Source organism: Acartia tonsa, chromosome 5 (assembly GCF_053477335.1).
Source record: "Acartia tonsa isolate MP-2025a chromosome 5, ASM5347733v1, whole genome shotgun sequence".
NCBI classification, from domain to species: domain Eukaryota; kingdom Metazoa; phylum Arthropoda; class Copepoda; order Calanoida; family Acartiidae; genus Acartia; species Acartia tonsa.
The window spans coordinates 31377631-31405442 of NC_137264.1; the positions used below are offsets into that span (position 1 = coordinate 31377631).

The 27812-nt window shown below is 39.1% G+C and overlaps 2 protein-coding genes across 11 annotated transcripts in view; both read right to left on the bottom strand.

The window, feature by feature from the left end:
- The window catches only part of LOC145319277 (uncharacterized), a 31571-nt gene extending 31263 nt beyond the window's left edge, over window positions 1-308 (bottom strand). Inside the window, exon 1 of the mRNA XM_080161310.1 lies at window positions 181-308. The gene's annotated coding sequence lies outside the window, so the exon portion shown is untranslated. The remainder of the gene's footprint in view (window positions 1-180) is intronic.
- A 13126-nt stretch (window positions 309-13434) lies between these two features.
- On the bottom strand, window positions 13435-22506 carry LOC145319278 (uncharacterized). 10 transcript variants are annotated; one of them, XM_080161317.1, is made up of 11 exons: window positions 22324-22498; window positions 21198-21271; window positions 20236-20259; window positions 19144-19210; window positions 18612-18734; window positions 17312-17415; window positions 16704-16799; window positions 15441-15557; window positions 14257-15212; window positions 13847-13916; window positions 13435-13810 (listed from the first exon to the last, which is right to left on the bottom strand). In XM_080161317.1, the coding sequence occupies exons 2-11, from the start codon at window positions 21260-21262 to the stop codon at window positions 13513-13515; spliced, it is 1920 nt and encodes a 639-aa protein (XP_080017443.1). In that variant the 5' UTR covers window positions 21263-21271; window positions 22324-22498; the 3' UTR covers window positions 13435-13512. The 10 variants fall into 10 exon arrangements, with proteins under 10 accessions (XP_080017443.1, XP_080017445.1, XP_080017444.1 ...); XM_080161319.1 differs by having other exon boundaries at window positions 13435-13664; window positions 13812-13916; XM_080161318.1 differs by having other exon boundaries at window positions 13435-13664; window positions 13779-13916.
- Between the last annotated feature and the right edge of the window lie 5306 nt (window positions 22507-27812).

A 27812-nucleotide genomic window follows, 5' to 3' on the forward strand; every position in this document is an offset into this window, starting at 1 on the left:
AAACTACCTGCGCTCTAATTGGTTGAGTGATGTACGACACTTAAGCTTCTCCAATCAGAGCACAGATAGTTTTCAATCTACCAATCACAGATGTCAAAATTAGGGGGTTATGTGCTCCTAGAGGCCTCTAGGGGGCGAAGTATCTAGTAATTAATATAACAGCTGTTATGGATAATATACCTAGAGGGTAAAGAGGTCACTTTACAATAATTTTCCACAACAAATCTACGCCACTCAGAGACACACGGAGACGAGACTCCGGTAGAGCTAAGACTAAACCTTATTCTGCATAAAAAAAAACGAAACGCATGCCTCCCAAATGCGCGCGAAATTTTCTTTTTTCTTTATTGGCGCATCTAGTTTCGGTCAGCTCAATCCTATCATGTAAAGTATATTTATTTTAGTTAGTAGCTTAAGATTTCAATAACTACTAAAACTATAGAGTTCCTTATTTTAGGGAAGCTTCACATAGGTCCAATGATACTTTAAGCTATTTTATTTTTAGATTTATTCTTTGGATGGTTATGATAGTACCTAAAAAATGACGCTTCGCACAATGGTGATACATGTGAATATTTAAGATTTTTGTGTTTTTACCCTAAAAATAATGAAAAATCTGAATAAGCTTGCTTCTTGTTCTTTCATTCAAAGACATAAAAATATTTATTCTTTAGCCACAATAATTTCTAAAATCATTCTTTTTAACATAAATGTTTTAATTAATATGATTTGGATGGAGAAAAGAACATCAAGACTAACGGATAGACGGACAAAACGTGTTATGGATATAGCTTTGCTACTAAGACTACAGAACCCGCGACCGTGGCTAATCAAGTAGCGCATCCACTCGTTGTTGGGGAGGTAATAGATCCGAATCTCTGTTGAACACCCTGTCATAACTAAAGACGTTAAAAATGATGTAAGGTGTGCGACATTAATAGTTAGAGTAAGGGGAATGCATTGGACCAAAGCGGTCGCAACTCATTATCATGCAGTTAGGACTTCTCAGACAAAGGTTGTGTAATCAAAAAATTGGTTGTCCGAGTATTATTACTTAACCAAATACCAAATATAGGTATTTGGACAGAATAGTTGACATTTAGCTCCCCTTAGGGTTGTTGGACCTAGCGTGCAAGTGCCATTGTGGTATTCGGCAACCGTGAGCCATGTCTATGGCACCCCTGATCTGGGGTTCGGTGTAGGGTCAATGGCCCTCCCCCGAGTCCTGGGGAAGGGGTCTAGTGACCCCCTCCCTACGCTTAGAATTAATGATTTGAATCTGTCATGTTTATTATGGTTAACTGTATTCTTAATTCTCCCCCACCCTTTCCAGGGATGGGGGAATCATTATTGCCCAAACTGACCATTGTATATGTATTATTTATGCTTTTATGTTATGATTATTTATTCCTATCCATGTAATTATTGTTTGTTGTATATAACTGCAGTATCTCTTAACCCTTCAATAAAGTGACAACTGAAAATAGATGTTGATCATTATCTAGTGAAAGCTAGAGAAGCGTAGCTTCTCTATAGTAAGGTGTCCACATCTGTCACATTGCCGTAATCTAATTGAACTCCGGTGTCTGCCCTTTATCCTCGGCGGATACCACAACTTTGGTGACAGCTGTGTGAGATTACGGCGAACCACAAGTGTAGAGCAGACGCGCATCTGAGGCTAAGGTACTCCCAGCAGTGAATCTGGCAAAACTGACGCAAGCAACCTGAATTACCCACCCTGGACAGCAAAGTTTAACTCTGCATCCGGCAGTTGTGGAAGCGAAACAGCGAAATCTGACGAATAACCGCGAGCAGCGCTGATATCTAACGGAGAATTGAGCGCCAAAAGGGCTGAAACAGGCCTGCGGACCGGCTGAAACAAGCCAAATACGTGTAGACGGCTGAAAATAGGCCAACTTTACTGCAAGAAATAGCAGGATCCGAACCAGTGGCGCTAGCAGGACGGGACATTCCCTGCCGCCGATAGGCTGAAACATGCCACATAGCTGCAAGCTGCGAGCTAACATACGGGTGTAGTGCACCAGAACAGAGAAAAACTACGTCAACCCCGAGTATCCTGAGAAGCTACAACGCAGCCACCCATCTAGAAGACAGATATTATATCACATTTGCAGGGATTACCACCCTAATGTGATGGCCAAACAATAGATTTATGAGCAAAGCTTGGCAAACAAATTGTTGTGTTGTGATAAATCTAAGAATAGAACAGGCTTGGATTACTGTGTATTGTGATAACAGCTAAAAATAGAACAGAGTTGGTCAACAAATCTGTTATGCAATTGTGATAAGGACAAAAATAAAAGCTAGATGTAATATAATCAAAACAATCTCAAGCCCACAGCACAAAAACAATACACCCCTTATTCCAAGGGAAGGGGAGGGGCCCCTCTCCATTGAAGGCAAATACAATCAGGGTGATATAACAGATAAGCCTAAGATTAAGAAGCAAAGGCCCCATTACACCAGCACACAGTTACCCCCCTCCCTCACAGTGGGAACGGACGGAGTTACCCCCGTCCCCTCACGCGCTTCCCCCCTTCCTACCCACACTAGACTAAGTCCGTCTGTAGTGTGGAGCTAGCGATCGGATACACAGAGCGCCATTCACGGGTAGCGCAACAGAGTGCGGAAAATATCATAAATCCAACGGACGAAGCGGACCAATGAGAGAGCGAGCTGAGGGGTGAGAGCGCGTTTTCCCCGTGTGCGCGGATTTGACGGCGCGAACGCGCGTTACAAGGACAGAAGATTCCACGCACACACACACACACACACTTTCACACCAGAGCGGAGCTACTCCATAGCATTTAACAGGGGTATTTTTAGCAAATAAAGAATTGCAAGTTTCTTTCCTCCTAGCTCTAGTGTGATAAGGGAAAACCCAATCAGTTCCTGACAGCAGTTCAGACCCTCAACATCTATCTACCTCAACACCTAACTATTGATAAGTACAGCTAAGTTATATCTTTGCAATTAAAACTCCCACCCTAGTGATATAAACAGTGTTGGCTGTTAGGCTAGGAAGCCTCAAGTGACAACCCATTCATTGTAGTACTGTATAACTTTGTGCCCGCCGTTTCACCGTTGACCCAATGGACCAGCATCAAGTCCCAGGAGGTGACCAAGCCCCAGGATGGCTCCAGGATGACCCTCAGCCGGCCCCAGCCGAGTACCGCAAGCTGATGCTGAGCAATCTGCCGGAGTTTAGAGGGCCGCCCAAGCAGTCCTGGTCGGCACATATCCGCCGACTGGAGATGTCATGGGCGGCTTACCGCGTGCCACCTCATGATTCCCTCAACCGCCGCAACGCCCTACTACTGTCATTGGTAGGGCAAGCGGCGGAAATGGCGTCCCATCTGTTTGGCGAGGCAGGCCAAGCCTTGACCTACGAACAGGTCAAGACCGAGTGTGAATTGCTATTTCGCCCTGCTTTTGAATCCCAAACGCTTAAACAAGCGTTTAGGGATTACAAGCAACACTCAACAGAACCTATACAGGCGTACATATCAACAAAGTGCGCCTTGTATAGGGACGCCTACAACCATGAGGATCTTGAGTTGTTGGTGGACGAATTAAATCGTGGAATTCGTAACGCCAATGTAAAACGCCTCATGATGAACCATGAAATTGCGAGTGTACCTGAGTACACTCGCAAGGCCATGTTCACCGTGACCATGGTTACTAAGCAGCTGAAGGAAGGTGTGTGCTTAGTGGACTCGACCGACGGGCTGACTGGATCTGCCTGCATCCAGTTGCCCCAATATGACGAGTCGGAGCCAATGGAGATTGGCTCCTTGGCTCCGGGTCTCCACCAGATGGGGAAGGTCGCTCCAGATGACAAGGTTCCAGGCCGCTGCTACCGCTGCCAGGGGAGAGGCCACCGAGCTCGAGACTGTCCAACGCCTGTGGAAGTTAGCCTAGAGGAGAGGCGCACCCAGCCACGCCGTGACCGTTCTGCCAAGTGTGAGCGTTGCCACTATGACGGTCACACGGCGGCCGATTGTAGAGCTGACTGGGCCCAGGTAGCCAGCCGCAGGCGCACCGCCGACAAGGGTGCCCCTCCAGGGAAGCCCAGCAGAGTGGCCCATATGGAAGGGAGCGCGCCCCCAGCACCACCACCGCAAGCAGCCGCCCCCAGAGCTGCGGACCGAGCCGATGGGATGCCGCAGTTCGGGACTGTCCCAGCTAGGATCAACGTACTGGGCGGCGCGGCTGAACCCAACCGGGTTGGCCTAGGCTTCAGTCTTAACCATCTGGGGCCAGAGCTGGTACAGCCCAACAACATAGCCGAGCCAGAGGTGCTGAGGCCCCAGCCTTTCAGCCTCAACATGATGGAACCTGCCCGACTGAGCCTACCCAGCAAGAGTGGAGGGGCGCTGCCCAGCGTCCCTGAGACGGTGTATGGGGAGGCCCTGGCAGCCGCTGAACGAGAGAGGCAGGAGGTGCTAGCCAGCACCTCTGCATCGATGTATGGGACGCCACCCGGCGTCGCCACCTGGGATGATGGGGGGGTGCTATCCAGCGCCTCCCCCCTTGTGCCTGGGGCGACAACCGTCGCCGCCACCGAGATACCTGGATCCTGGAACGAGCCAGCCTCCAACCTGATGTCTGGGGCGACAACCGTCGCCGCCACCGAGAGACCTGAGTCCTGGAACGAGCCAGCGGTCCCAGGGGAAGGGGTGACACCCGTCACCCCCAGCAAGCCAGCGCCACCAGTCTGCAGGGAGAGCCCAGCTACATGCCAGCCAGCGCCACCAGCCTGCAGGGAGAGTCCAGCTACATGCCATCCAGAGCCCTCTACCAGCCAAGGGAACCCAGCGGCTCACCATCAGGATAAGTTGAATTTGTTAAATGTGTTGTATCCAAAACATTGTAAACACCCAGCCTTGCCTGTGCCCCCTGCACCCGAGGCTGGGGAGATTGACATTTGGGAAAATAAGGACTTGCCTGTGCCACATGCACCTGAGTTCCTAGGGCAGGGGAGGGCATTGAGTAAGGGCGAGCCTGTGCCACATGCACTTCAGCCCCATGCCACTGGGCATGCCTTGGACCAGGGAAGGGAGCACTTAGGGCTAGGGGAGCCGACACCCAGGCAAGTGCCAGTCGCTTGCCAGTCTGTCATTGGGGAGGGTATCGGGGTGCCTCGGCCGCATACAGATAACGCTCAATGGAAATTTGTATCTAGCCAGGAGCAGCCCAGCCGTGTCCAGCCCCAAGAAGCAGCCGTGACCAGAGCCGGAGATCCCCAGCCGCGTGTACGAGGAAGATGGTTACCTGGAAGCCTCTCCCATTGGTGGATGGTCCTGTGGGGCCTCCTGCTGGCAGCCGTGTGGCCTACAACCAGCTACGTCCTGGTGGGGTGGGACTGTGCCAACCCCACCCATGTCACGTCTTACAATAAAGAAAAGATGTGTGACACGGAGCCCCTACACCAGGAGGTGCCCCTGGGCCATGACGTCCACGTCCTGCAGCAAGTCAAGGTGAGGGAAACCACTGGGTTCAGCTGTCAGCTCACCGTGTCCCAGTGGACATTCAGGTGTGGGGTATGGGGTCACCTCAAGGTGACCTCGGTCCCCACCCTCATGAGGCCAACCAAAATAGACCCAGAAGCGTGCCGAGACCTGGCCAGGAACCGAGTATACACGTTGCCAGGCAAGACCCAGCCACTGACGTTCCAGCTGAACCACCCCCTGTTCTTCACCATTGATATGGTGGGCGCCCTCGTCAACAGCCCCGAGGGGGTGGGTTGCGAGGGGGAGGACGTCCACTTTGAGGGCCAGCTCTACCGCAATGAATTAGTGCTCCAGGAGCGGCGGCTGCTGGTCAAGGAGGAGACCTATGTGGTGGAGGATGGACGGGTGGAGTCCCAGTCTGACCACCTGACCCTCGAGTGTCCCCATTCTGAGCTGTCCTGTATCACTGGGGAAGCAACCTACGTGTGGGACCACCTGGGAAGAGATTGCCCCTTGAGGCTGATCCGCAGCCTCCAGCCCAGCCTGGTGAGGGATGCATATCTGGTTGACCATCAGGCCCAGTTTTTCATCAACATGACCAACCCCACCTCAATTGTGAACTGCGACTTCGAGGCCCATGCCACCAACCATCCAGCGTTGTTCGTGGCAGCTGACCCAGCCGCGGCTGCGCTGCCCAGAGTGTCGGCCAGGGATGTTGACGTTCCCCTTCAAGCACAGATCCATGCAGGTTATATTGGATTTACCCTGGAAACGCGCATGAGAAGCACTGCAGCAGAAGAAGTAGCGGCCAACTGCTGGAAGCTCCAGCAACTAGATCCGGCCCACCCGGTGCGTGTCCAGGGGAGCACGTTCTCGGTACTGAGGGGAGACATCCTGCTGCAGCTGACCTGCCAAAGGCACAAGTATGTTGTCCGCGAACACAAGGAGTGTTGGGACAAAGTGCCAGTGGAGCCCACAGGTTTTGTAGACGCTGTGACACGGGTATACAGTGAGCACGCCACCAAGATTCCCTGCTCCTCCACCTACCCCCTGACTGTGCACGCGGAGGAAGGCTGGATAGAGTTAACCCCTGCTCCCAAGAAGAGGCCACCCCCGCTGGATACGCCTAAGCAGTTGTTGACAGAACCCTTAGATGACTTCAGTTCAGGTGGTTTGTATTCTCAGGCTGAGTTGAATGACTGGCAACAACTGCTGGCATTCCCAGCATACAAGAGTGCCATGCTGACCGGCCTATCCTATGGCTCCTGCGTTCAGCAAGGCAGCTGTTCGGCCACAGGAGACCATGGGATAGTGTCCTACAACATTGACCGACTGGCGGAGGAAGGAGAGGCAGCCCTGGATGTCTGGGCAGGATTTAGACAAGCCATCCACGAGTGGGGAGATGGCGCCGCCATCCTGTGCTTGCTGTTGCTGATCCTCAAACTGCTGGGGGACCTAACCATCATTTCTCTGGCAGCAGCACAAGGAGGAGTCCGGGCAGCCCTGAATGCGATATCACAAGTGTTCCTGTACCATCCAGCTTTGTATAGGAAGGCGTTGGCTAGAGCCAGGCTCAACCATGCCAAGTCCCGGGACTTTTCAGTGGACTGGGATGCCATTCCCATCGGCAGGGAAGCAGCCGAGGAAATGGTGTCTATGAAATCAACTGACAGCGGGCATGACCGCCCAGGTAGGCCAGGACCGCCCTCTGGCAGACCCCGCGGCCCCTCAGGAGGACAGGCCGCTGCTCAGACAATCAACCTGGCAGCCAGTGCCCCAGCCGCTGCCAACAACAATCCGCAGGCCCCACTGCTGACCGTTCCAGCCACAACTGTGCCACCAGCAAACCTGATACCTGCCGGCGCTGACCAACGTATCCAACCCAAGTCAGCCTCTGCCTTCTATCCCACATTGGGAGCCCATCAACCCTAAGAAGATACTCACCACTAGGATTCCATTGAATCATTATCGTTTGTATATATATTTTAGTCCTAAGGAGCGGGCCGAAGGCCTCAACCACTGTCGGAAGTCTGGTAGGGAAACCACCTCCCAGCCTTCCGAGGGGAGAGTTGTGGTATTCGGCAACCGTGAGCCATGTCTATGGCACCCCTGATCTGGGGTTCGGTGTAGGGTCAATGGCCCTCCCCCGAGTCCTGGGGAAGGGGTCTAGTGACCCCCTCCCTACGCTTAGAATTAATGATTTGAATCTGTCATGTTTATTATGGTTAACTGTATTCTTAATTCTCCCCCACCCTTTCCAGGGATGGGGGAATCATTATTGCCCAAACTGACCATTGTATATGTATTATTTATGCTTTTATGTTATGATTATTTATTCCTATCCATGTAATTATTGTTTGTTGTATATAACTGCAGTATCTCTTAACCCTTCAATAAAGTGACAACTGAAAATAGATGTTGATCATTATCTAGTGAAAGCTAGAGAAGCGTAGCTTCTCTATAGTAAGGTGTCCACGTCTGTCACACTGCCGTAATCTAATTGAACTCCGGTGTCTGCCCTTTATCCTCGGCGGATACCACACCATAAACAGTATCTCCGAACGTATGTGTCAATACAAAAACTAAAACTACATATAGAGTAACTACAAATTATAAGAATGCAGCATAAATTGTTGAAATTATGCACTGAAAGAATTACAGTTCATACAAGCTAGGATGACAACATCCATAAAAGCGAAGCTCCGAAATGGAAGGATAAATGAACATGAACACTTGAAGAGTGTCAGAACTGAATGAGCAGAATATTAAGACTAAACAATTGTAATAATTGTAAGCAAGTTTGTTGCAATAGTAATAAAATTCATGATACTGTTGAAAGACATACTTACTTATTTAGCAATTGATTATAGAGATGCTTTAACAAGGATGACATCTATAAGTAGCGAAGCACATAAAATAGCATAATTAGAATACAGACAAGGAGAAGCAAGAACAATGTTAAAATAGATTAGTTGGAGAAAAAAATCACGTAACAGTTAACCCATTAATGACAATAGGGTCTTAAACGACGCACAAATTCAAACCTATACTATCACTCTATTTTTTTATGCTGTCCTTTGTAAATGTTTGTAAATAACTGAATAGAGCTTCAAGTTTTGTCCTCTACATTGCTTGGCCTCTCACTTCATTCGATGACCAGATGAAATCATATTTTCATGGCAGAAGTGGAAAAAATACGAAAAAAATTTCACACCAGGCCTAACTTTTTTCTTTTAAAGAATTAAAACATACTTATTTATAATTAATTATAGCATTTGTTATATATTTTTAGTTTCTGCTAAGTTTTCTTTAATATTAGTTAGTTTACATACTTTTTTTTGATAAATTGTTGTGCGTCGTATTCGACGCATTCGGACTAATCATTTTAGCCATTGCGTCCTTTTTGACCTTATAGGACTAATCATTTTAGGATTTTACTGTATAATCTCCTATAATCTACTAGTTGCTACGCCCCTAACCTCTAGGACGTGTAGGGGATGTCAGGAAAATAGCTTAAAACCATCCCAAGGTATTTATAAAGCTTCCCTGATAAGTAAAACCAATTCAGACCTTCAATTTCTGTAATCTTTGGCTTGAGCCAAAAAACCTTACTACTTTATAGTATGGAATACAATACAAGCAGCGGCTACGCCCCTAGAGGCATCTAGGGCCCCTTAGATTGCAAGGGGAGTCAAATCCCCTCTTTCAATTACAATCTTTTAAAGAAAAAGTTTTTTTTTAATTTTGGTTTTTTTTTATTTTCTAGGGATGATTTCTCTTAAGGGATGGTGGTGGTACCCTCCTTCAAAATAGTTATAAACCTTACCAGGACCTAGTAGAAGCTACCATGTAACGGAGCACCATTTAGGTTCAGTGGTTAGCAAGGTCCTTTGGTACACACACAAAGACATACAATAACATGTTACTTTATTTTAAGGATATAAAAGTAGTAGCGCAGATAATCTACAACTAGGGTCTGTCTGTACGTCCACCTGTCTGTATTTCCATAATTGCATCCAAATAAATAATAGCTACCTTACAACTATGGAATGTATGTATGTCTGTCTATATATCCAAAATTACAGCCAATTAAAGACTGTAAATATGTTTATACTTCCGTAATTTTTATTGCAGCCTAGCTGTTAATATATTCATAAAAATAGCGCAAATACTCTACAATTATGGTCTGTCTGTACATCCGTCCGTCTGTATATATATAATTGCATCCAAATAATTAACAACTACGCTACAACTAAGAAATGTATTTGTTAGGGATCTAAAATAGTAAGTCAATGGCCGATAAATTGATGTACTTACTCAGGGATATTATACCATAAAATCTTTCTGTAGATTACATTTAGTGGTTGAAACATTTGGACACTTAATAAACCAACCAATCAAAATACAAATACAATTCCCCACAGTTGGTAAGACAACAAATAAGAAAAAGTTATTATAAAACTTTAAGGATTAACAGGGGCTGGGGGGGGGGGGGAGTTGAGGGGTTGTCATGTATTGGGTTGTTCAATATAATTGTCGACAAAATCATATTTCTTTGCTAAACATTGTAATAAAGTGAAAGGGTATCTATCTGTGTATCTGCTATACTGATATGCTTCTTTTTTTACTTTGTAGCTTCTCATAGGTCCTAGGAAGGTTTACAACTATTTTTGGGGAGGTTACCTCCACCCTCCAAAGAGAAATCGCCCCTTGAAAAAGACCCCCCAACACAAGAAAAAATAGAATTAACTTAATGAAATTAATTCTTTTTAAATAAAAAATATTGTTGTTGAATTCAATGACCTCTCCCCATCTCAAGTGCTCCTAAAGGCCTCTAGGGGCGTAGCCACTAGTACTAAATAATTATATTCTGAATTGTTTCATACAGACGAATGGACGTACAGACCGACACTGATTGTAGAGTATCTGTGTTATGTATCCTTTTAATAAAGTAACAGGATATAATTTCTACATGTGTCTGTGTGTTGTGTACCAAGGGATCTCATTAACCACTGAACCGATATGGTTCTCCTTTACATGGTAGCTTCTTATAGAACCTGGTAAGGTTTATAAATATTTTGGGGGAGAGTACCACCACCCTCCAAAGAGAAATCGCTACTTAAAAAAGACCCCCAACATAAGAAAAAATAGAATGAACTTAATGAAATTAATTCTTTTTAAATCTAAAATAAAAAATATTGTTGTAGAATTCAATGACCTCTCCCCATCCAAAGTGCCCCTAAAGGCCTCTAGGGGCGTAGCCACTAGTACCAAATAATTATATTCAGAATTGTTTTATACAGACGAATGGACGTACAGACAGACACTGATTGTAGAGTATCTGTGTTATGTATCCTTTTCATAAAGTAACAGGATCTAAATACATTCTACATACATGTGTCTGTGTGTACTAAGGGATCTCACTAACCACTGAACCGATATGGTTCTCCTTTACATTTTAGCTTCTCATAGGACCTTGTAAGGTTTATAACTATTTTGGGGGAGAGTACCACAACCGCTCTAAGAGAAATCACCCCTAGAAAATATTAAACCCCTCTCATTATTTTTTAAAAATTTTTCTTTAAAAACTGTAATTGAAAGAGGGGGTTTGACTCCCCCCAAACCCAAGGGTCCCTGGATGCCTCTAGGGGCGAAGCCGCTGCTAGTATAGTGTTCCATACTATAAAGTAGTAAGGTTTTTGTCTGAAGCTAAAGATTATAGAAATTTCCGGGTCTGAATTGGTTTTACTTATCAGGAAAGCTTTATAAATATCTTGGGATGGTTTTATGCTATTTTTCTGACATTCCCCACCCACCCTAGAGGTTAGGGGCGAAGCAACTAATAGATTATACAGTAAAAGCCTAAGATGATTAGTCCGATATGGTACATAATAGACGCATGGGAAAAATGATTAGTCCGAATGCGTCGGAAACGACGCAAAAAAAAACTTCTTTGGTATGCCACAAATCAAAAAATCTAAAAATACAAATGTCTTACAATCCCGTAAGGAAGCTGTGTTTAAAATTTCAAGTGATTCTGACGACAATAAAGGTACTAAGAAAGAGAGGGAATGTCTGATTGAGCCAATAGGAGAATCGCATCGGAATTTACATTGGATCTCATTGGTTGAAATTATGTACACATTTTCCTACGAAGGCATGTTTTTTTTCATTTCATACATACATAAAAGTCAGCTGTTAACAGTATATTTTCTTAGTAGAAAGCTTTGCGGAATCAGAATTAATTGCCCAAAAATTTCGTTTACAATTTGAAAGCTTAAAACAAAGTTGGATTCTTAAAAAAAAAGTTAGGCTGGCAACTCGCTGGTGAGGCAAAATTTTTTTTTGTGAAAAATCCTCCAAAATCGAATAAAAAAAATTACAAAAATGAAATAAAATCTTAAGAGGGTTATTAACATATGATTTTTAAAATTTTTGTAGATTTTTAATGTGCTTTTGGATGATTTTTCACAAAAATAATTTTGCCTCACTATCGAATAGCGAGTCTATCATTTTTTAAGAATCCACATCAGCTTGAGTCGAAAGTAAACAATACTTTTGTCTGCTAGGAATGTTCTCTCTTAGATTTGACGAAAAAAGGGTTCAGAATATTCTTCTACTCTTCTATTTCTATTCTGACGACAGGGGGGAAGTTCGGCACTAATGGGTTAAATATCTTTTAATTTTGTAGGATAACGGACAGTCAAATTAAAGTATTTTTTTTTACTAGATGTTCTGAACAAAAAAATTATTTTTATATTTTTATCCACAAAAACTTGAAAATCGGACCAAAAATACTAGAGATATGGGAAAATATGAAAAAAATATAAAAAAAACTACCAGTCCTTTAATATTTGAAAAACAACATTATAACGGCGGGAAGTATATAGACAAAAATTATAGAAATCTGACCGCAAGAATCAAAGACATGCGGAAATATAAACCAAGTACAGCCATTAACCTGCCAAGAAGCAGTCGGACCGCTTAATTTCAAAAAAAGTTTCAGCCATGCATCTAAGATCCATTTATCTTATATAAGGAAATATTATGATATGAAACTAATTTTTAATTGCAATGCTACTTAATAATTTTTTAAAAATACAAAAGTTATACAGTACAAAACTTTCATTCTTTTGAACTTTGATTCTTTTAAACCCCCATCCCTTCTACCCCTTCCCTTTACACCAAAACCAGCGGTTAAATTACTCAGTTTCAAACAAACCTTTGTACAGTAAAGAATAATAGAAGGGATAACCATATTCATTATAATACATTTAACTTTTTCTTTGTATTTTCGAGCACTTTTTCATTATTTTGTTGTTTCTTTACTTTAAAATAACCTAATTTTTTTCAAAATATATATCTGATTTTACTATAAATATATGAAATATGGTTAATTTTGTGCAGGTTGACAAGGATTAGATGTGATTTAATCGAAATATATTCCTACAAATTGAGCTGTGTGTTTTTCCTTGGATAGTCTCTTTTCAACATCGCTGCCGTGTATTATTCCAATAATTTTATAGGGAGTGGTAGACTGTGCTGAGATTCAGTAAAAGTGAGTTTTAAGGCCTGAAAACACTAAGAACAAAAATATTTAATAAATATAGAAATTTTTTTGTCTATGTTTCTTTTTATTAAGGAATACACATATTTAATGAATATTATTCTACTACTGTTTATAAACCTTAAAGATTCATATCTTTGCGTAATTTCAGCACAAGCTACCTCCCCCTTTGTCATACTAAAGACGTTAAAAATGTATCCCAATACTCTTATGTAGACTCACGCCCATACCAACAGATATAGCTAGAATAGCTTTGCACAAATTTTTTTACATGCATTTCAGAATAGAATGCAATATTACTTTCAACAGTTTCTATTTCTAACTAAAACTAAAAGAATAAAAGGAATAGAAAAAAGCAAATGCCATTTTTTACCATACAAGAAAATAAGATGATAAAATTATATTAATTTATTGGATAGATAATTATTTAATAAAATAATTACATAAAATTTGTACACAATATTTTAAAGATCATTTCTTTTTGGAGCCAGTACCTCTCTTTTTGCGAGCTTCACGTTTTTTTCTCTTGTCCCATCCACCTCCCATACTGCCACCCATATCCATACCACCTCCCATTCCACCCATGCCGCCTATCATTCCACCCATACCGCCTCCCATTCCACCTCCCATTCCACCCATACCTCCTCCCATGCCACCCATACCGCCTCCCATGCCACCCATACTACTATCCATTCCCATGCCACCAGCCATACCACCTCCCATTCCCATACCACCACCCATACCACCTCCCATTCCCCCCATCATTCCACCCATACCGCTACCCATCATTCCACCACCCATACCGCCACCCATACCGCCACCCATCATTCCTCCCATGCCTCCAAATCCAGCCATGTCTCCTTGACCGCTCATGCCTACAAAACAATTTAAAAATGTTAAGACTTAAAATGCTTACGTTACACTAAAATTTAATTTAGTACAAAAGTTTTATTGTAAAAAATAGAAAAAAATATAGGATACTGTTCTTCAATTTACAGAGCAAAAACCCATAAATCAAAAATATGCCTATATGGCTCACATACTTTTACAAACTTTTAAGACCAATATTTTAAAGGTAATTTGCGAGAGAAAAGTGCAATAATTGGGCAAGAGATGAGAGAATATGAAGTCAATAATCAATCTTTAAAAAACAGAGAAATTGATATGGATTATATTAAAGATAAAAATATTTTAAGAAATTTAAAACATACACACCTTGAGAATTTGCGAAGCCAGCCATCAAGCCAGCAAGACCCTGACCCATTCCACTAGTAGAAGATCCACCTACAAATCCACTGCCAGAGCTACTGAAATCAATTCCACTTGACACACCTCCAGTCATGGAGTTCATGCCACTCTGAGTGGAAGCTCCAAACTGTCCAGCACCCATACCTGCTTGGTTGCCAGTATTCATTCCTCCCTGGTTAGCTCTAGTGAAGGCACCTTGAGCACCACCCATCATATTGCTCTGGGATCCACCCATCATATTGCCCTGAGATCCACCCATCATATTGCCCTGAGATCCACCCATCATATTGCCCTGAGATCCACCCATCATATTGCCCTGAGATCCACCCATCATATTGCTCTGGCTTCCCTGGCTATTGGATCCCTGAATCCCAACTCCAAAGCTTTGTTCGCCATAAGTATTGTCATACTGATCTGGAGAATAATGTTGAGGATTTTGCTGGTTCTGGTTAAATTGATCATAATCATTACCCATGTACTGGTCTTGTGACAAATACTGGTTTTTGGTAGCAGAGTAGTTATTAGAGTCATAATTGCTTGTTTGAGCATACTGATCCAGACTTGGGGCATGCTGGCTAGGAGAAGCATATTGATCTTGTGGAGCAGAAGAAGAATAACTGTCCATTGACATACGATAGGGTTGTGGAGGTCCATGGGATTGTTGACCGTAAGGTGTAGGTCCGTGGGATTGTTCACCATAGGTTTGTGGAAGTCCATAGGATTGTACACCATAGGGTTGAGGAGGTCCATATCTAGGGCCAGAAGGTCTATATTCACCACCATATGGAGGCTTTGGCATAGGGGCTCCATAAGAGGTTTTAAAGAGACCAATCTTCTGTGATGGGCTAGGATTACCCTGTCCGATAATGGCAGGTCCCCAAGGTCCATAAGGTAGGTCACCTCTAGCTGGTGTTGCTCCATATCTAAAATAAAATATGTCATCTAACGTGCTTAAAGGCCAAATGTAAAAGTGCACAAATGGCAGAGTCATAGCCACTTATTACCACCTTTACATAACGAAATTTGATTCTAAGTGCCATTTGTGCACTGATTACGAGATGGTTGCATGAAAACAACCCCCCTCCCCCCTTTTACCAGATAGTGCAAAAGTAAGTTTGATCAGAAAAAATTTATGGCAAAAAATTCTTTACCTGATATTAATAGCAAAGGATTTCTTTCCTCTTCTCCTCAAAAGTTCGTAAAGTTGATTGTAGAATTTCTCAGCTTTGGAAATACACTCCGAGTAACCAGTCTCTTTGTCATGATGCCTAGATAAAACAAGGATGACTATATATACAAGGATGACAACATCCATAAGTAGCGAAGCACAAAAAATCATTGATGCGAATACGTTCAAGAAGATTTAAAGTTTATTTATTAAAATAAAAATAGATTTATTGGAAAATACACGAAACCTTGTTTTATTTTGTATAGGTAATGAGACTGCCAAAGAAAATTATAAAAAGATGCTCATAACTAAAAAGATGCTCATAACAAAAAAAATTATTTTGATACTGATATCCCAAAAAAGTTTGAAAATTTGACCAAAAACACAAAAGATATGGGGAAATATGTTAACATATAAAAATAGCCAAAAACTTGCTAAAAGGCAGTCTGACCACCATGGTTGTTTTCTTATAACGACAGGAAATTTAATTTCCTTAACTTTAGAAATTTGGAAAATCAGACTATGTATGTACAATATAAATCAGATATGGAAAAATAAGTGAAAAATTTAAAATAGCTAAAAACCTGCCAAAAGGCAGTCTGACAGTCATGGTTGTTTTCTTTAAACAGAAAATTTTATTTTGATATATATAACTGAAAAAATTTTGGAAATCGGACAACAAACACCAAAGATATGGAGAAAAATGTAAAAAATACAAAAATAGCCTAAAACCTGCTAAAGGGCAGTCTGACCGTCATGGTTGTTATATAGTTAATTGAGCTTCTTAATATAGTTTCAGCATTCTATCTTTTACAGGAGCCGAGAAAATCACGTTTCCCCTATTCTGTCTCAGACGGACGGACAGACATTTCGAATTATAGAGTAGCTTCGCTACCACTAGAGATAAAAATATTCCGAAAAAACCTTTAAAAAAAATTAAAGTCATCAATATTACCTATTTAATTTAAGAGGATTTATATGGACCAACTCTTGCAAGTTAATCTTGGATATGCAACGCCTATATTATGCCAGTTTTTCCCAAGCATGTTCTAAAAAGTTTTTATTGGCTCGACTACAAAGACAATATAAAAGGACTTAACTATATACAATATACATACAGGTGCAAATCACAAATTAAATCAAAGGATTAGTGCAAGTTTTACTTTAACTTATCAGGCAAATAAAAATGTTAGCATTGAGTGCTGGACAAGATGTAAATACATTCTTTTCAAGCAAGAAAACTTACCAATAGCAACCATCCCTGCCCTTAGTACAGGTTTCCACAGTGGCCACACATAGACAAGCGCTGGATGGGTCAATTGCAGCCCTGTAGGGGTCAAACCTAAACATTAGAAATTAGTGAATTTAAGCCCTCACCGAAGATGCCATTCGGAAACAAAATATATAAAGGTTCTTAAGTTAATTATATAAAATAGCGCTTATCCATTATATATAATAAAGTTTTAATTTTAAGTTTATAAAACTAAACATTTCAGAAATCTAAAGTCCTAATAGTTAGTAGTTTTCAGAGATCTATTCAATATATTAAGGGACGGTTTAAGGCCATTCTGTTGACTCATGAAAAAAGCTCCATATTTCTAGAGGCGTAGCCTCTAAACAAGATTTGGTGTAACAAAAACAGAAAAGTTAAAAACTAAAGATGTTGTTCCGTTAATTATTGAACATCAATGCACACTTGAAATTATGAAACTGCAACACTTAATACTCATTTTCAGAAAGTAGGGGGGAGGGGGGGGGGGGGTGGATTTGATACAAATTCAAACTTACAATTTTTCTTACAATTAAAGTGTTATCAATATAACATACCCTTGCTGTCACATAGCAAATGTTTACCTGCATCTACCAGGCAAATTTTTCATGTTCACACTATCACCCTCAAAGATGTTTGGATCATCATTCTCTGTGATGTCGTCTATTTGTTCACCGTCTTTGTCAGTCTAAAAACGGAAATATTATAACATAAACATAACACTCAAAATAAGGGAAGCAAAAAAAAATATTAACATAGTTCATAGGCGTCCAAGGGTAATGGGGCGATTACCCCCCCCCCCCAAACGATTTTGGGGGTGCCTACGGCACCCCCAAATTTTTTTTTCATTTTACCCCCCCCATTCAAAATGCCGTAGGCACCCCCAACCATTTAGGAGGGGGTATTTACCCCTCCCAAACAATTTTGGGGGGGTAATTACTCCCCCCAAAATAAAAAAATCTCTAATAAAAAAAATTTTTAATACTATATATTTAATAAAATTTAAATTACCCCCCCCAAAAATTTTACCCCGGGGGTAAATTTTGGGGGGGGGGTTAAACTAAATTTACCCCTGCCAACAGATTTCAGGGGGGGTAATTACCCCCAAGCAAATTTTATCCCCGGGGTAAAAATTTTGGGGGGGGGGAAAAAAATTTGTGGCGCGCTTCGCGCGCCATTTTACCCCCCCCCCCAAAACGAATTGCCCCCCCTAAAATAAAAAGCTTGGACGCCCCTGACATAGTTACTAGACGAGCGGACAAAATGAGCGTAATATTATTTACCATAGATCTATAATACAAAGTAGCTTAATGTCTGTCCGTCCTTCTGAAGCTTAAGATATTGGTAACCGCTGATCCGAATGGGCTCTACTCTTCAAGGAATATACCCACTGGTTCTATGGTGGTTTTAAGCTATTTTCTTGGAGGGTGGTTGACCCTCCCCCGTAAAGAATATTATCAAAAGATTGAAAAGAAAGCGTTATGGACAACCCATAAATAAATAATTCGCAGCACCAAAATATGTTTGTTTTGTTTTTAAATATGTTCGAAATAAGTGGTTGCATCTGGCAAAGCCTTAGAGGCTGGGGGCGAAGCCGCTAGTATAACCATATAGCAGGAAAGTGTAATCTGCATGGGATCCCCTGCTAACGTGGGGGACGGGGTTGGGGGGGGGGGGGGGGGTTGTAGAAAATGTAAGGGGAAAATTACAGGTTCCAAAAGCACCAGCTGATACTATTACGAATAGTTCTTGAAAATCAGGTCAAAAACACCGAAGAAATGAAACTTTACTTGTCCTTTCATCTACAGGGGGTAATATAATGGAGAATGTATGTATTTATACTTGTTAATCCAATGTCTTTTCCTAAGATCCATGAAAAGTTACCTCATGTGCCCACATGGGAGAGAAAGCAGCGTTAAACTTGAGAAGGTTGCCCAGGGTGATCTTAGAGCACACGATGGGAGAGTTCACGTTGATAGCCACCACGGTACGACAATTTGTTGATACCTAAAATAATTCAGGATTAGGTAAAAATAAAATTTTTATTTCCAGTCAAGTTTGCTAGGTACATTTAAAAAATTTTAATTTTATTTTGACAAGAACAATCCCATATTAAAATGCTACCAATTTAGAGTTGGCCACCAAAAATCCTGTCTATAACGGGTTTTATAGCAAATAAAACCATTTTAAAACTATTAATTTAATACATCTTATGACATCTGTATAAAAATATTGGATGTATTTTTGCCAGTGTTGGATGTTTATTTATGGCATGAGAATCGATTTTACTGTCATTTATACAGTAAAAATTCAGTTTGTCATAAATACATCCATTGCACTGGCGAAAACACATCCACTGTAAATTTGCTGGATGTGTAAATGGCAGTCCCCCAGTTAAATCTCAGTATCTTGTTACCTGTTGGGTTTTTAGTTCACCATCGATGTCTCTTTTGCGTCGGTTACCAACATTTCCTTCAGATTGGCTAAAATAAATTTTCGAATAAAATTCTGTTCGGTGGTTTCCGTCAAAAAGCATAGTACAACACACAATCATTTTTTTTGTCTAGCGAAGGATCTCAACCGCCGAACCGAAATGATCCTCCTTTACATTGTAGCTTCTTATAGGCCGGTCTTGGGAAGGGGGTGGGCTTTGGGCTTCATAATTCTAGGGGCGTAGCTACAAATTTCAAAAATAAATTTTACATAAACTAATGCAAGTACTGAATATGTTCAATATGTTAACATATATTTATAAAAAAAATAAAGCTAAAAATTATATGCGAGATTTTATTACTTATAAATCCAGAAACCTGTAACGCTAAAGCTGAACCGCTGCTTTGCAAATTGGAACTCGGGTCAAAAAGTACATAAAATATATATAGAACAAGGATAACAACATCCATAAAAGCGAAGCACTGAAACGGTACGACAAACAATCATTAAAACTTGTAAAATATCAGAACTGAATAATCAGAATATGAAAGTAGAAGAGTAGAAGCAAATTTTAAGTAACTTTGTTGACAAACTGCTGGATACAGGATAATGTTTAATTTTATGGACATACTTAAATTTTAGGACTTTATTATAGAGTTGCTTCCGCTTATAATATTGTACTTTGTTATCCCAGGAATCAATATACCAGGAATCAATATACCAAAAATCAGATCAAACGGATAATCAGATCACATAAAAATTTGTTGCCAAAAAGTAGAAAAATAAAAATGTTTAAAATGGACGTACAGACATTCTGGTACGGATTATAGAATAGCTACGCTTTCTAAATCATACCCAACTACTATAAGAATCACCATGCAAAGTTTGAAATCGATAGGACAGTTCTAACATGCCTAGATTGACGAAAAAAGCTATCTATATCGGACGGGTGTACGGACGGACCGACTCTAATTATAGAAAAGCTTAGCTTTTTAAAATGATTCAGTTAAACAATTTAGTTAATAAGGATTTATTTCACGCACTCTTAAAAAAAAGATCATTAAGAATAATATACCTGTCTTCATTACCATCTACACTCCTGAAATATTACACCAGTATTTATTTTAGTCAAATAAAAGCTAACCATACAAATAAGAACAGAAATATAAAAGAGGGGGAGGGGGGGGGGGGTGATGGGTTGTTTTATAAGTTTAATTTTTTCTTTAGGCCAAGTTTAAGTTATACATTTGAAATAAGTCGGCCAATCTAGATAAAAGTTAGGAAAAAGTAAACAACCTTCACTAATAATTTATTTGCTCCAAATATTTAAAAGTCCTAAAAATCAAATAAAAATAGTTTATAAGAACAAAAATCATACTAAAAAAAACAAACCTATTATGGTTATAAAGTTAAAATAATGGGTCGAAATATCTGTTAGTTCAGATCCATATCATCGAAAATGTGCTTACATAAAAGCTTTGTAAAGCAATCCAATCCCACTCCTAATAAGGGGGGGGGGGGGGGTTAATAAAACCATCTCGTAATCAATGTATAAATGGCACTTAGAATTCGAATTTTGATCTGAAATTTTGCACGAGTAATACTTGGTAGGTCTATTTTCCCTAAATCGAATAAAAAGTTAGAAAGGTAACGGCTGGCGGCTCAGCAGTTGAGCCGGTTTTTGGCTATTTTCAGGGAAAATCCATCATTAATTACGGAGGAATCAACTTTTTGAATGATAATTTTACATTATTCAGTCTAAAAATGATACTCTTGGCATTTTCTAGCTTCTACCAGCCTTTTTTAGCCGATTCTAACGGTTACTAGCTGGAAATTCGAATGTTAAGTGCCATTTATACATTGATTACGAGATGGTTGCATTAACCCCCCCTCCCCCCTTTTATTAATCGTGCAATGTCCTAACAAATGTATCTAACCCCAGACGACAATTTTAAACTTTTAAAGCATTAATGCACTGTAAAACAATTGCTACTACACAGTAAAAATAACAGAGTAACCGCATCCTAATAATCTTACCTTTTAAGAGTACCGCTGTAAGATCCAGCTATACAAAAAGCCAAAATGAAGCAATAGAGCTTCATACCGGCGACCTAAAAATAAATAAAACTTAATTATTACCAAAAACAAATTAAGATAAAAATAAGATAACTGAAATAGACAAGTACATATCTGCGATTAAAAAAAACTAGGGGATATACAGATTTTCCAGGTCTTAAAGTATACTAGTAGCTTCGCACCTAGAGGCATCTAGAGGCACTTGAAAAGGGGAGAGTTAAATATCAAAACCCATATTTGTACATTTCAATTTTTAGAACAATAAAAAAAAATTTGGGTGGGTGGGGAAAAGGGAGGTAGGTCAACCCCCACCAATCTTTTATTTTAGTTATTAAATTTTTTTTTTCTTTGGGGGGATAGGGAATTTTTTTCTAGGTGCGATTTCTCGTGGGAGGGGGGTGGTATCGTCCCCCAAAATACATAGTTATAAACCTTCCCGAGACCAATAAGAATAAACACTGTTAAGGAGAATCCGATGGGTTCAGCGTTTAGAGAGATCTTTCGGTAAATACAAACGACAGACATTGTTCTACTTTGTATTATGGATAAATGAACGACAGACAGAAAATTATATTGTTGCTAATTACAAAGAAATCTAAACGAATATGAACCAATTATTTCAAAGTAACGGAGACTAACGGACAAAACATTAACAATTGAAGTGTAGCTTAGTAAACAAGAACTTCATTTGAAGAATAATCCTTTAGCAAGACGTTTGTGTATTTCTAGAATTTAATCTACTTTCTAAAATTTAAAAGAAAAGTAACGTCTCAATACATCTATAAGAGGCCTCTAGGGGCAAAGCTGTTAACATTCAATAAAGTGGTAAACTGTAAATTCGTTTAAAGATGACAGCTAAGAACCAGTGCAGTGTGGTAGCTTTTGTAACAGTCAATTCTACGAAAAATCACGAAACCTTTCAAATTAAGTGGAAGTAAATTTTGTTTTCTCATGTAAGTGAAGGAAAAATATCGAAAAATTATCAAAACTACGGCAGAAACTTTAAAATGAAAAAGTAATAATAAATAAGTTAAACAACTTAAACAAAAATTGATACATTACTAAAACATCACAAAACTCAAATCACCTTATACGATCTCAGAATAAAAACGACTGACTGCAATTTGTACCTATTGACTTGACTATCTAGGCACCAACTAATGTACACTTGTCAAAACTGGTTTTAATTAGTTAAACTGTGTCGTACATTTTATATATTTTATAAAAATATTTTTTTTGAAAACTTTAATATTCTTTATTTTTAATCAATATGAAAAAAATTAAAAACTCACAAATTAAGAAAATTTTAATTAGCATATGATACAAATTGTCGTCTTCTCTTGTTGGGCGTTTTTAAAAGCGAAGCTTTTCTATAATTAGGGTCGGTCCGTCCGTCCGTCCGTCCGTCCGTACGTCCGTCCGTACGTCCGTCCGAGATAGATAGCTTTTGTTCGTTAATTTAGGCATGTTAGAATTGTCCTATCGATTTTAAACTTTGCATGATGATTCCTGTAGTAGTTGGGTACGATTTAGAAAGCGTAGCACCTCTATAATCATTACCAGAATGTCCGTACGTCCATTTTAAACATGTTGATTTTTCTCCTTTTTTAACAACAAATTTTCAAGTGTTCTAATTATCCGTTTGATCTGATTTTTGGTATATTGATTCCTGGGACAACAAAGAACAATATTATAAGCGAAGCAACTCTATAATCAAGTCAAAAAATTTAAGTATGTCCATAAACATTATCCTGCTTCAAGCAGCTTTTCAACAAATTTACTTACAATTTTGCTTTGGCTCTTATACTTTTAAATTCTGATTATTCAGTTCAGATACTATACAAGTGTTAATGTCTGTGTGTCCTACCGTTTCAATGCTTCGCTTTTATGGATGTTGTCATCCTTGTTTTATATAAAATTAAATTGTTTAGTAATGTTAAAGTAATAAATTTGCTATCGTATTATATAAGTAACGTTTTTTGTCTGTAGCGAAGGCTCTCGTTAACCGCTGAACCAGTATTGTTCTCCTTTACAGTGAAGCTTTATAGGTCCATCTAAAGTTTTTAGGATCATGGAAAGAAAACAAAGTCATTCCTTAATTAGGACAGAAGTCACCTTCCTAGGAAGGACATAAGTAGCCTTCCTTAAGTGAGAATTTGTTAGATGAAGGGCATAAATTGCCTCCCTTAACAAAGATTTTGCAAGATTGAGGACATAAGTAGCCTCCCTTCACCTAACAAAACCTAGCTTTTTGGTCCTTCACATAGCAAAATCTTTCATAAAATTGGTTTTTGGTCCATCACATAGCAAAATATTGCAAAACTTAGCTTTTCTGTCCTTATTATAGCAAAATATTGCAAAACATAGCTTTTTGGTCCTTCACATAGCAAAATCTTGCATAAAATAGCTTTTTGGTCCATCACATAGCAAAACATTGCAAAACTTAGCTTTTCTGTCCTTCACATAGCAAATTCTTGCAAAACATAGCAAATTCTTGCAAAACATAGCAAAATCTTGCAAAACATAGCAAATTCTTGGAAAACTTAGCTATTCTGTCCTTCACATAGCAAATTCTTGCAAAACATAGCAAATTCTTGCAAAACTTAGCAAATTCTTGCAAAACATAGCAAATTCTTGCAAAACATAGCAAATTCTTGCAAAACATAGCAAATTCTTGCAAAACATAGCAAATTCTTGGAAAACTTAGCTTTTCTGTCCTTCACATAGCAAATTCTTGCAAAACATAGCAAATTCTTGCAAAACATAGCAAATTCTTGCAAAACATAGCAAATTCTTGCAAAACATAGCAAATTCTTGCGAAACATAGCAAATTCTTGCAAAACATAGCAAATTCTTACAAAACATAGCAAATTCTTGCAAAACATAGCAAATTCTTGCAAAACATAGCAAATTCTTGCAAAACATAGCAAATTATTGGAAAACTTAGCTTTTTTGTCCTTCACATAGCAAATTCTTGCAAAACATAGCATTTATGTCCTTTACATAGCTAAATCTTTCAAAATGCAGCTTTTCTGTCCTAAACATAGCTAAATCTTTCAAAATGCAGCTTTTCTGTCCTAAACATAGCTAAATGTTGCAAAATGTAGCATATTCTTGCTATTTAGACCACCCATTCCTGGGATCTTAAGCTTCTTACAAGAAAACCTTACTGTTTGGTTATTGAATTGATAGGATTTCAGAACAATGATATTAATTTTGATGTTTTATAACTCTGAATTTTTTCATCCATTTAAAATAGCCAGCTTTTTGTTAATAAATGTGAAAAGTAAAAATGCTTTTAAATTTAATGATCTACTAGCTGCTCTGCCCCTAGAGACCTTTTTTTTTGGGGGGGGGGGGGGGTTGGTTAATTTTTACTAGGGGTGAATTCTCCTGGGAGGGTGGTACCTATCCCAGAACTAATAAGAAGCTAAACTAAGTACAGAACCCTATTAGTTCAGAAGTTAACGAGATATACATACAGATAGACAGACACAGATCCTGTTACTTTTATTATAGGAATAGTAAAATATATGTTCTTGTGTAAAAGCTAGCTTTTCAAAATAAGAAGAAAAAACTTGACACATCATGCCGTCCGCTGTCGCGAAGTATGGTCTATGAAGATTAGAGTGGGTCAATTTTCAAAGTTTTTTTTTTAATTTTTAATTCATTACAATGGATTTATTATTACTTGGATCTTACACGAGATTTGCATGTTCTATAATAAAGTGAACTCTCTAGTGGGCTAAAAAAACGATCTCCCCCACCCAATTCTTTTAACCTATTCCCTCCTTTCTTACTGGATAAATGGCCCACAAAATAAAATCGAAGAGAAATTGCAACCAAAATTTTTTCCTGTTATAATATCAGCGTGAATCAATACAGAACTTAGCAACTTAATTTGGCGACAACTTTTCTATGTAATTCTATGTCAATAAGATAGCGTGCTTATCAATTCCAAAATTGAGCCATCCTTATGACTTTTGACCCAACACGACCTGGGGTTGGTTAATTACCAATACTAAAATCTAATCACACAAAGTTTTGAAATTAAGAAATATTCTAATTTATTTTTTTGGTATTAATTAATATGAATACTAAGAAAATTTATAATCCCTTATAACTTTTCAACATATATATTTAATTGTAAAAAATTCCGAAAATTAACATTTCTTTAGCTCTGTTATTGGTCATCCCCCCCATATAGTATTATAATGTCCATTTCGCAAAACGTACTATTTACAGGGATCTAAAGGGATAAGACAATTGCCGATAAGTTGATGTAAATCCTCAATGATTAAACATAAATTCATCCCTTCTGTAAGTTATAATTAGTGGTTGAATCGTTTACTATTACCAGGGATCTAAAATGATATTCAATTGCCAATAAGTTGATGTAAATCCTCAATGATTAAACATAAAGTTACCCCTTCTATAAGTTATGATTAGTGGTTGAATCGTTAATGGACAAGACACTCATTTTAATGTACCAACCAATAAAAATTCAATTATATTTCCCTAAGATTAAGCCAACAAATAAGAAAACGTTACTATAAAACTTTGGAGACCAGTGTAATAAGCAGCTCAATGTACACTCACTCCTTGGATTATTACACAGTACCCAAAGTTTTATCTTAACAATTTCTCATTTATGGGCTCAACATTTTGGAGACTTTTTATCTAATTAATTATGTAAATTGTTTTATCATCCATTGTGTTATCCCTTTTAATTCCTGATTTTGGCGTGATTTTTATGTGACGGCATGGGTCAAAAATGTTTAACATCAAAGACTATTTATAAATATAGAATATCTATAATACAAAGTAGAACGATGTCCGTCTGTTTGTTTGTAGCGAAGGATCTTGCTAACCGCTGAACTGATCGGGTTCCTTTACAGGGTAGCTTCTCATAGGTCCCGGGAAGGTTTATATCTATTTTCTTAGGGGGTGGGACATCCCCAACCCCCCTAAATTTTTTTTTCTTTTTAAAACTAAAATTAAAATAGTGGGCTGGACTACCCCACCAAGAAATTTTTTTTTACATTCTTTTTTTAAATCTTAAATAGGAAATTTTGGTTTGATCAAACCTCTTGGTGCCCAAGCCCCTAGAGGCTAGGGGCGAAGCCGCTAGTGTAATATAAAAGATTTTAAGAAAAAAAATAATCAGGGACCGCTGAACCGATATGGTTCACTTTTATAGTGTAGCTTCTTACAGGACATGGGTAGGTTTATTGCTATTCTAGGGAAGGGTACCACCGTCCTCCTAAGATAAACCGTTCCTTGAAAAAATAACCCTTTAAAAAATCGAATGAAAAATGGGGGAGGAGTAATTTGTTTTTTACTTTTTCATTTTAAAAATAATATAAAAATGGAAGGGTTGAATCCAAACCACATCCACCTCAAGTACCCCTGGAGAACTCTAGGAGCGTAGCCGATAGTTTAAAATAAAACACCAACAGGCAACAATAAATCAAAATTCTTACAAATCTAAGCATACATAGTCTATGGTCTTTGTGTGTGTTCCGACCCATGCCGTAAACGCCCAACTAGCCACCTAGCCAAACAGTTTTTTTTTACTTATTTCTTTATTATAAAAAGCTATCTTTAAAAAAAAAATATTTTTTTACTATGCTATTATAGTAATTGTATGGTTCTTTTACAATTTATCTTCGTATGAGACCAATAAAGGTTTAAAGCTATTTGGGGGAAGAGTACTACCACATTCTTAAGAGAAATTGCCCTAGAAAAATGAAATAAAAATTAGGGTGGGGAGACTTTCCCTCTTTCCATTAACATGTCTCTAGCATAGCTGTTAGTTGATCATTAAATTTAAAAGCATTTTTAGTTTTCACATTTATTAACATAAAGCTGGCTATTTTAAATGGATGAAAAAATTCAGAGTTAAAAAACATCAAAATTAATATCATTGTTCTGAAATCCTATCAATTCAATAACCAAACAGAAAGGTTTTCCTGTCTGAAGCTTAAGATCCCAGGAATGGGTGGTCTAAATAGCAAGAATATGCTACATTTTGCAACATTTAGCTATGTTTAGGACAGAAAAGCTGCATTTTGAAAGATTTAGCTATGTAAAGGACATAAATGCTATGTTTTGCAAGAATTTGCTATGTGAAGGACAAAAAAGCTAAGTTTTCCAATAATTTGCTATGTTTTGCAACAATTTGCTATGTTTTGCAAGAATTTGCTATGTTTTGTAAGAATTTGCTATGTTTTGCAAGAATTTGCTATGTGAAGGACAGAAAAGCTAAGTTTTCCAAGAATTTGCTATGTTTTGCAAGAATTTGCTATGTTTTGCAAGAATTTGCTATGTTTTGCAAGAAATTGCTATGTTTTGTAAGAATTTGCTATGTTTTGCAAGAATTTGCTATGTTTTGTAAGAATTTGCTATGTTTTGCAAGAATTTGCTATGTGAAGGACAGAAAAGCTAAGTTTTCCAAGAATTTGCTATGTTTTGCAAGAATTTGCTATGTTTTGCAAGAATTTGCTATGTTTTGCAAGAATTTGCTATGTTTTGTAAGAATTTGCTATGTTTTGCAAGAATTTGCTATGTTTTGCA